We start from the raw sequence: 10,975 nt of genomic DNA, 5'->3' as shown, positions 1-10,975 counted from the left end.
TAGGAATATAGGGGGCACTGAGGAAGAGTGTTAGGTGAAGAAGCCCCTCCCCCTCATCACGGCTGCTGTCACAAACACTTCTTATCGGCGGGACGTTTCCGTGGCTCTCTGGAGCAGGTTGCCAGGCAACCGGGGCTGCATTGATATGCGAGGCAGAGGGAACAGGGGATGCCGCCTGCCTCTGGAACGTCAGCGTGGGGCACGACTTTCCTACAGCTTCTCGCTCCAAAACACACACCCCCACACACACAAACACACTCCAGCATTCACACAGCCAGCAGCTCCTCCATTTAGAGGAGGAGAACCTTCATCTCTTCCCTCACTGGCATTGTTTTCTATCCTTACAAAGTAGCTAAACTAGTTTTGTGGTTTTTAATTTTGCATTCCAGCCAGAAGACAACAAGCTATAACCTGGAGAAAGCTTCAAACTCTTTGGAAAGAACCATGGAAAGAAGTTTCTACCAAGCTTCCACTCTGGTGAGTTATGCTTCAGCTGAGTGGGAAAAAAATAATTAACAATCTATAGCTTTGTTAACTGGGATTTCAGGAAGATTATTCAGCCCTGCCTTTCTCCTCTGATCAATGTTGAAGAGGCTTGTAAGTTTGGCACAAGAAACTGATGACAGCTAAACTCTGACACATGTGAAATGAAAAAAGGCAGGAGATCACAGACCTGCCTAACGAAACAGCAGAAAACACAAAGCCTGGGAGTGGAAACCGGGAAACTGGAAGTCTCAGCAGCACATTCTCTTACTGGAACCCCTTCACGACTCAAGGATGAGTGGAGCCAACTTGCCTCTTAGTCGCCAGGGATGTCTCCACACTCCGAGAAGACATTCCCCTCCAGCATGTCCAGTGCTATGTTCCTCCTGATACTGTGCAAGGTAAGGCTCATGTCTTCTGATTCTGTTTCTCTGGAGACTCCACATGGTACTCCTGAGTGTAATCAGTTCCAAATAAGGACTTTAAATATATCAAAATATAATTATTTAACTTGTATTGCCGTTTAGAGACCACTCAGAGTGAGGTACACCCTCAGAAAACAAGCTTCATGGTGGTGCATTGCAAAACACAGTCATGCTTTTAATTGAAACATTGGGCAAATGCATCATAAAATAAAGCAGCTTTATTTTATGATGCATTTGAATAAAGTGCAGTAATTTCTGTTCAGATACCGTGCTTTGCACAGGTTTTCTGCATTCTCAAATACATTTTATTCACTTGTACATTAGCTTTGTTTATGAATTTGTTCATTCATTCAAACCTTTTTTCTTAAGTGGGAGAAAATAGTTGTTATCTTTATTTATTTATTTTTAATAAAAAAAAACAACATTGATGTAAAAATATGCAGTGTAGGAAACAAATCAACCCTGGTTTCTTTACACTGGTGGTCAGAGGAACCTGTGTGTGTGTGTGTGTGTGTGTGTGTGTGTGTGTGTGTGTGTGTATGTGTATGTGTGTGTGTGTGTGTGTGTGTGTGTGTCTGCATGTATAAATTAAATTTGTAAATTATAAAATGTAATTCTACATTTATTACAATTAAACTGTGAAGTAGCTTCCAGACCATTTTAATGCTTTAGAAGCCTGTTGTCAACCACCAGCACTGAACATTTTACTTAGATTTAGAATTACTCATTTAGAAATGAAGAATTTCACAACAAAATAAACTATGTTTTACAAACAAACTCTAGAAATCTAGTGAAATTCCCCTTGAGCACCATCACTGCTCTGACTGCAGAAATAATCTATTTAACACATTAAAACATCTAATAAAAATAAATAAATATAAAATATTTTCCCCAATCAACTGAAAAGAAAGTCATAAAAAGAAAGGAGGCATCTGGATCTCTATGTATTAAGATTTGTTTTTAATACCTGCTAAATATTTATATATATATATATATATATATATATAGGTTTCAAAGGCACCAAAGCAACGGAATCTGTGTGTGCGCAAAAGTATGAGCATGTCCATGTTTGTTTGTGTGAGTACACAAGCAGATATCCAAGTGTATCGGGGGAGTTTATTGTAATTCCAATTTTAAAACAATGCCAAAAGCAACTCTGGCTGTCAGAGCAGGTTAGTGTCTTGAAACATTGGATATGCTCAGAACTATCCAAGTGGCAAAGGCTTTTACACCTCAGTGCTCCACACAGCTCCATTCTACCAAGGTGTAACCTATTTCTCCAGGTTTGACGATTCCTCTCCCCAGTTCTCATCACAGTAAAAGTAGTACAGCAAACACAGATGTGCACCACATTTTTCTCAGGACTTTCTAAAGAGTTTGCCTGCAATGCATACTAAACCTGCTTCACCTCTCACCAATCCAGAGGGAGGATAATCAGGTTTACTCCGTGAATGTTCAATACACCTGTGTCTCTCTTTCAAGAATATGTTGTTTCACATATTACACTTTCCTAACCGTGACTTTTAAATAAACAAGTATGTCAAACATCTCATACTGTCAAATAAAGGTAAACTGCTGCACCTATAAAAACCTGTAAAGTTCTCACAATCACTAGGTTTATCTATTTTTTAACTGCAGAAGCCTTACAAGGGCCCATCCAACAATACCTCTGCAGAATTAAACAACTAGTAAATCAACCAAGTGAAATTATATTTGTAATTAAATTAAATGAATAAATAATGTAAAATTGTTCTTAATATTTAAGATTTAACTAAAGAATAGGTATTAATCTTCGTATTAGTTAAAACTCACTGGCGAGAACCTAATCTTATTCTGTTGTGCATCTGTCCCTAAATATTTACAGACATTATCTGTGCGTTGATGTCTTTGTGGTTCAATTGCTTTAGTTTTAAATGGACAGAGTCCAGGTCTAGTTCTAAACAAGGCTTACAGCGCACTTCTTTATGAACACAAATACTCATGCAAACGTGTAAACAGAAATTGCAGGCTGGAAGACATTCGCTGCAGTATTGATTGTTCAATATTGTTTTGATATTAATGCCAAATTTGAGGCAAACCTGGAGCTTGTTACAAACATTTAGAGCTTTCATTTGTGAGCACACAGTGTATACAGAACTAAAGAGAAGTAATTCAGTACTGCTTCTAATCTGCCACTAATGCTAGAAATTCATATTCATTATTATTATGAATTATTCCAGTATTCATTAATCAGTAAGGTTTTGATTTTAAAAACTTTGAGATTGTATATAACTTAAAGGAAATCATGGTTCTGCCCTGCACTGTGCTCAGTTCATTAGATGGTACATGTCAGTGTATATTTTGACATAAACAGATCATTGGTACTTCTGGAAATAGCATTTATTGTGTTACTGGGATATGTTCCAAGTACATTAACAAAATGAAAGGTTATTACTATGATGCAACTGGTTCAAAACCTGCCTTCTTCTAGTGGTGTGTGTGTGTGGCACCCTGTCCAAGGTTTGCATTCCTGCCTTGAACCCAGATATTTGGGTTAGGCTCCAGACCCACCATGGCCCTGAATAGGATACACTGGTTACAGAAAATGAAGGACTGGATTAATGAATCATATTATGGAAAGTTCATACAACACAGATTTACAAGAATACATATAGTGTTGAATAACTGTATGTGACCAATTGTACATAAACAGTCTTTGTTTACATGCATTTTTGGCATGGTTTTTACAATAAGGACCACCATAAAACAGAAGTCTACAGATCATTAGAATGCACATGTCTGTAAGGAGCATCAAAGAGTTTGACACTGGATTTTAGCATAAGCTCATTTTATAATGTGACATGGGGCCATTGTGGAAAAGTGTGCCCATTGTGCCCTGGGCTGGAGCCTAAGGAACAGATGGAGTGTAAGACTTCTGTATGTCCTTGGGGCTGGATGAGCCTTGTTAGCCAAATGCAGATTTCATTTTAGCCAGTTTTAAGCAAATGGATTTTGCCCTGATGGAAAACTAGAGTCAGGGCTATGTGTTGCTTTTACAGTAGAGATGGTCTAGACTAATGCCTATGCTTAGACTGGTCCACATGAAAAATAAGCTTGATAAAGAGACGGCACCTTTGTAAAGTAGCATTAGTTGCATGTCTTGTGTGGTTTGTTCCACAGAGTGAGAATGAACAGGTGGTCCAATGGTTTACAGTAACACGTATATGTCAAACAGAATTGAGAGAGGAATTGTTAATTTTAAAAGCATGCATTTATTTCCTTGGTACTAGCACAAATTACGTAACGCTGCTTGGCAGCCACGGGGCCGTGCTGTACCAAATGGACGGCCAGTGGAGCAGCCTTGGAAAGTCTCCATGTCCTTGTGATAGATGAGCAGCTGCTCTTCTCTAATGAAGCTGTTTTCATGCTCCCCTTTTGGCGAGCCTGACATACTGTAGCTCTCCTACAAACCCACTTGTTATCAGCTCAGGACAGTTGTCTTCATGCATGACAACACATTCAGCACTCTACAAAAGAAGGCTACTCAGTTTAAGGGAAGCCCCTGAACAGCAATACTATAGATAGCCAGCCAGACAGAAAAGTTCACATCTCAACGGCAATGCAGACAAATGAATGACGGGAAAGACTATTGAGTATTTCATTCATCAAAACAAAAGGACGGCACAGTAATTAATTCCTTGGACAGTTAATAATGAAATAACAGAAACAAAATGAAATACGTTCATTCTTTTCTGCTGCCTGGCAATGTTGTTATAATCAAAACAGCCACTGAAAGCAGCACACATTAGTTTGCTGTCATGTTTCTGAAAAAACACAGGTGCCATGCTGTGCATGTGGAAACACATTCTCCGGGATAGTTGTGGATCATTAATAGAGCCCGATGTTTCTGCAACATTTCTCTGACAGCAAGAGAAAATTGTCCCTCTGTGATAAACATATCCTGCTCAAAACTTTCCAACAGTTGCAGAAATTCAAACTGCATCAGTGGCAGGGTTACAAATGAGCCTCAATAATCTGGATATCACAAAAGTTGATTACAGTTAACTGCCCAGCAGTGGTTCCATTGTAAGTCATGAAATAAAACTATTTTCTGGTGTCAACACAACAGCTAAAACATTATAAATGTTCAACTTGCTTCTGAATCAAACACACTGATTGATTTTAAATTTGTTAGTACTGAAATGTGACCATTCAATTTAAAAATGGTTATCAAACTTTGGGGTTCAACTGGCAATGATTCACTGGTGGATGGCATAGTGTTAACACGTTTATTCTTCTTCTGCTGAATCCATTGAGTCTCCTAGAAACAAAACCTGTAGGACTCATCATGGTTTTATTTACGCTAAACCTTCCCAGCAAGTTGCACTAAGCTATTATAGAAATATTGCAAGTGCTGTATCACAAATATATACAGTGAATTGTTTAACTTAGGTGTATTTTCAGTATTGTGAAGAACACGCTGAAAAAGACTTCTATGCCGACACCATTCTTTCTTTGCAAAATAATCAGGATTATTACAATGAAAAGAACAGCATCTTAACAAGCCCCAATGGACAGCTTGCTAAGAAGTTAGCCAATGTCTTCTGACATGTTATTTTGCATATTTAGCTTATATAGGTTGGTCAGTGTCAACATATGTTGAATACTATGGCTTTTGTTTGATTCATTTCCTGTCCTAGTAAAAAGAGATAACTTATACGGACATCCTGTCTTGCTACCTGTTATTATCAAACACCCCACAACACCAATTTGCATTTTTTAAACAACTAATTCAACTACCTGTGCACAGACCTTCAGCCATATAAACTTAACATTTCTACACCAAACCAAACACACTCTGCTCTGTCCTGACTGTTTACACCGGAAGCACACCGCCATTTAAAACTCGGTTTTTAAACCAATGTAAACGTCTGAATTTTTTTATCGCATACAGTCACAGGAGAGGTGCGGCACTGATGAAAACCTCCTAAAATGTCAATAAAAGTCCGTATCTACTCACTCACCACACCACTGTAAATATGACTTTATTACCTGCGGAAAGGTAACGCAATATTCCGGAGCTCCAAGTGGTCAGCCAACAGAAGGTCTTGACGTAAGGGCTACATGAATTCGATGCAAAATGTGCTCTTTCCAGATGGAGAGCACGAAACATAAAGCAGAATGGATGAGACTGAGGGAAGGAACCTATTGTGTTAATTTAGGAAATATTAGGACAGAAAATGTTGCATGTGATGTTTATGTTATAGAGAGTGATTCTTAACTGTAAGATTAGCTCATATCAAGGCAGTATGGCCCTCTTGGCCTTAACATTATGGTTGTTTTCCCAGTGTAACAGGTTTTAAATCTCCGGTAGTCTATTTAATGTAGAATAGGTAACAGAAAATGAAAATGCTGACTTCAGTCTCATGATTGTTAGAAGGCATTGTGTTTTGCACAGTTCTGCTGTTGCTGTGTACTTGTGATAGTTGATCAGTTAAAATGATTTTGAGTGACTGTAAACGATGCAAACCTCAAGTTTTATTAAAGCGTCCTGTAAATAAAATCACTTCCTGCCCTCCAGGAAGTGATTGACATGTCTGTAAAACGGTAGTATTACAAAGAAAAATAAAACTTTTTATGTTTTGTGACAGATGTAAACACGTTGGGCACAAATTGCCTATGTTTAGAAAAGGCAGTGTAATTCTGGAATGCTGTACATATGCTATTTTAATAGATTTGTGTAACCATGCATTCTAACTAGAATTACAAACTATGCTTCCCATTCCACATTTTTAAAAAAAGGTTTCATTTACTACTTGAAAAAAAAATGTTTTAAAAAAAATGATTTATCGACTAGCCAATTAATAATTAGTAGCAAGTCTAATGTACAGGCTTCAAGTCAATAATTCAGACTTTCCTCAACATGTCATTACTAGCACACAAATATCTTTTTAGTGTATATAACTGAGAAGAAAAGCCACACCAAGCCACTAGAAAAGCCACATCAATTTACACTTTTAACATTCATTCATTCATTCATTATCTGTAACCACTTATCCAGTTCAGGGTTGCGGTGGGTCCAGAGCCTACCTGGAATCATTGGGTGCATGGCGGGAATACACCCTGGAGGGGGCGCCAGTCCTTCACAGGGCGACACACACACACACACACACTCACACATTCACTCACACACTCACACCTATGGACACTTTTGAGTCACCAATCCAGCAACCAACGTCTGTTTTTGAACTGTGGGAGGAAACCAGAGCACCCGGAGGAAACCCACCCAGACACAGGGAGAACACACCACACTCCTCACAGACAGTCACCCGGAGGAAACCCACCCAGACACAGGGAGAACACACCACACTCCTCACAGACGGTCACCCGGAGGAAACCCACGCAGACACTGGGAGAACACACCACACTCCTCACAGACAGTCACCCGGAGGAAACCCACGCAGACACAGGGAGAACACACCACACTCCTCACAGATAGTCACCAGGAGCGGGAATTGAACCCACAACCTCCAGGCCCCTGGAGATGTGTAACTGCGACACTACGTTCTGCACAACCGTGCCACCCCATTTTAACATATATTTACAAATTTCACAATGTAAACAAAAGCCACACTGTTATATAATACATTATTTAATATGTTAAATGTTATTGGCTACAAGTAGCAGAGGCATCAGGTGCAGCAGGGGATTTCAAGACATTCAATCTTTTTAGTAAGTATTCCATCTTTTTTGTAATCAATGTTTACACTTAAAGGTGAAGTTCACAATTGTAGTCAAAACACTTTTTATAAAATTCAGATGGTCCCTCACCATTTGCTAGCTCTCCAGTGTGTTTGCATGCTTGAAATAGGTGTAATATGTTTATGAAGCCCAGTGTATGTAAACGAGTAAAAAGACAAACTGTCTCTGTCCAGTGTGCTTCACTTTCTCTCTGCTCATGGCAAAGGCACCTGGAGTGAACAGAGAGAACTCCAAACTTTGAAAATCACAAACAGAAATTAAGATACTGCTCTATTCCTGTTCCATAAGTGGGTAATATTGACTTACTTAAGGTGGAAATGTGTCTAAACTCAGGAGACGGCTAGCTACATTACTGAAAGTACTATAATACTAATACCAAGTTTAAGAAATGTAGCTCTTAAGAACTAATCATTTTTAAATGCTGTTTTCTGTTTGAGAGGGAGAGAGTGTGTGTTTGTGTGTGTGTAGCACCTCCATTCTCTAAACAGATTAACTGATGGCCAAATTGTTTCTTTGTTTCTTCTTTTACAGATTGGCTTGAGAGAGAAACTGCAGACTACTTCAGAGAAAATGGTAAACTCTTCTCTCAGTGATGAGGAAAAAGGAATTCAGGACAAGGAAAGCAAAGAGGAGTCCATTCTGGCCATGCTGGGCATTATTGGGACGATCCTCAACCTGGTCGTTATCATATTTGTGTATATCTACACAACCTTGTAATAATCTATAACAGTGGTGTAGAAGTGCTGGACAACATTGTTCATGATCTGGGCCAGAATGTTCAACCTGGAACACATTTCTGTCTCCACAAAGGACTGCTCACATTATCATTTGTACAGACAATGTTCTGTTAAGGTCCCACTGCCAATGAAGTGGAGAGTGTTGATACTCTGGGACAATGACTCTTTCATTGACTCCAGTGGAGGGTATGGATAGGGACTAATTCATAGAAGAAAAGGACCATTTCTCTTATAGACGCCTGGCACCTACACACTTGTGAATGGAAAATGGACACAAATGTGCTCGCAAAGTCTGAAAATGTTTAGAACTGAGGTGTTGGAGCTTGTTTCCTGATGGGATGAAATTTGATTATTGGTATTATTGCTGGAGGGGTGTTGATAGAATGCAGGTCACTGTATGATTCCTTGCACTTATTTTCAGGAATTCTCTTATACTGGCAATTCTGTTTACACAAAATGGCTTGTATTTTTTTACAAGAACTGTGTTCCAACCACAGTTAATAAGTTGGCAGACTTATGACAAATAATAATGGAATATTTGATAAACCTCTGAGTGTTATCTCTGTATTTCTAATCATCTTTTTCTTATTATTAATGACAGTAACATCTTGCTGTGAAGTGGTTCAGTAATACAACTAAGACCAGATCAATTGGTAATGACTTGTGTTATACATAAGCTTATTTGTTATATACTGTTATACACTAGGTTAGGTGGAGCTATTGGTGTGGCTGGCTTTCGCAGTTTCCTGAGTGTCTAATTTAATCTATATTATAAGATGTAGCTTTTAGAGATCTGGGAATATTGAGGCTTTTGGGGATAAAGTGTAGACAGTTTTGTGTTACTCTAAGAATCTGTGCAACTTCATTCATGGTATACATAATTTACAGTACATATTGCCTTAAGCGAGATGTCATTTCCATACTCATGTCTGCATTGTGGCTATTTGCATCCTATAGAGCCAGACTTCTCTCCTTTTTTTTACACAAAGAGTCTTTTTTTTAATGGTGTTATGGGGGGAGGGGGGGGGGGGTGGAATGAGAGAAAAAACCTGTGACAAATGGAACATTTTAATGAATGTCATCAGAGCCAAGCCTCTTATGCATTTACTGTGTAATCTCAGCTTTTACAATGCAGTATCCATGTGAACACTGCATCAATGACAAAAGCACAACAGCAGAGGTGATATTTGCAGAATGAATGTATATATGTTATGTATGCATGTGGAGTATATTTCTTCCGATATGAGCAACCCATATGAAACTCATCTATCACATCATTTAAGTGCCTGTGTTACAGTAAGAACATTTTCCAGTGGTTTTTGTTTTAAATGACCCACACATTACATCAGCTTCAAGATTTTAATGGGAGTTTGTTCAGTTACAGCTCAATCTTTTCATGAATTCCATCAAAATCTGTGTGATGTTTGTGTTGTTTTAGGTTGATTTTCCAATGATTCGTTAAATGAAACACAGCAATGAAAATTCATCTCTACTGAATGGACATTGGATCACATTTAACTGGGAGGTCATTGGATTTTAATGTTTTTATACCCTGTTCTAGTTATTTACCTTTGTTTAATATTGTAATTTCATTTGAAAATGATTTAATTTCACAGCAATCACCCATATTTCATCATGATTAAACAGTTCAGGCTGTATAAAGATTTTATAAGTATGTAATAATGCATTCTCCTAATTCTAGATGCTGAAAAGTAGCAGGAAATATTGCTTCTGTTCTTTCACATAGCGATGATGCTCTCTGGACATATTTTGTGATGTATCCGTTCATGTATCAACTTTTCTGCAGATTTACTAAAAAAAAAAAAAAGATGATGTTTGAGTAAAAAACACAGTCAGGCTTTAACTAGGCTTCGTCTTTCTCATTTCTGTCCTTTTTAAAATGGATAAAGACGACCACCCTGCAAACCAAACCCCCAGAGGTCTCTAACATTTAATAAAATGTTTACTACATATGCTGAAGTGAATGCAATGTCCACATTACTTTGTACCAAGTAAGATTTGTGTCAGAGCTGAGCACAGAGAGAGAGAGTGAAGGCCAAATGAAGAAAAGACAACTGTCCAGCAGAGACCAAATCATTCTTCATATTTTCATGGTGTGATTTAGGTCAAATATGTGTCAAAATAATTTTCAATGTCATTAGAATTCACCCAGCATCTGTAGCAGAGTGGAATAATCCTGTTTGGGGAAAAAGGTTAGAGAGAGAGAGAGAACAGCAGAAGGCAACATATACAGAGAAAGAAAACGGAAGAGAGAAAGAAGCAAGAGAGGGAGAGAGGAAAAGGCAAAATATAGAGAAGAAGAGGAGTGAGACTTATATATATAAAAATATAAAAAGACAAAAGGAAGAGAGTGAGAAAAGATCCAAATAATAAAGCAGAAAGAAAAGCAGAGGAAAGATAGAATGGAGAAAGAGAGTGTGAGAGAAACAATGCTAAGAAAAAAAAAACACAGCTTGAAGAATGTGTGATTGGGCAGTGAACCAAGTAAAAAGTGTTTTGTTTGAAGATACCCAGCTGCTGAGACTCCAGCCCAGGAGCCACTTCTCACTCTTTGTTTTTACTTCAGAG

At 38.3% G+C, this 10,975-nt stretch overlaps 1 protein-coding gene across 1 annotated transcript; it reads left to right on the top strand.

The window, feature by feature from the left end:
* Nucleotides 1-319: 319 nt before the first annotated feature.
* LOC136665286 (protein TUNAR-like) lies at nt 320-10,239 on the top strand. Its single transcript, XM_066642850.1, has 2 exons — nt 320-884; nt 8,181-10,239. Exons 1-2 carry the CDS (start codon nt 813-815, stop codon nt 8,364-8,366), a joined length of 258 nt encoding a protein of 85 aa, XP_066498947.1. The 5' UTR covers nt 320-812; the 3' UTR covers nt 8,367-10,239.
* The last annotated feature ends 736 nt before the right edge of the window (nt 10,240-10,975 follow it).

The sequence above is a fragment of the Hoplias malabaricus genome, chromosome 1, assembly GCF_029633855.1.
Source record: "Hoplias malabaricus isolate fHopMal1 chromosome 1, fHopMal1.hap1, whole genome shotgun sequence".
Lineage (NCBI taxonomy): Eukaryota > Metazoa > Chordata > Actinopteri > Characiformes > Erythrinidae > Hoplias > Hoplias malabaricus.
Note: the sequence above shows the minus strand (reverse complement) of the source record. Positions and strands in the feature narration are given on the sequence as shown.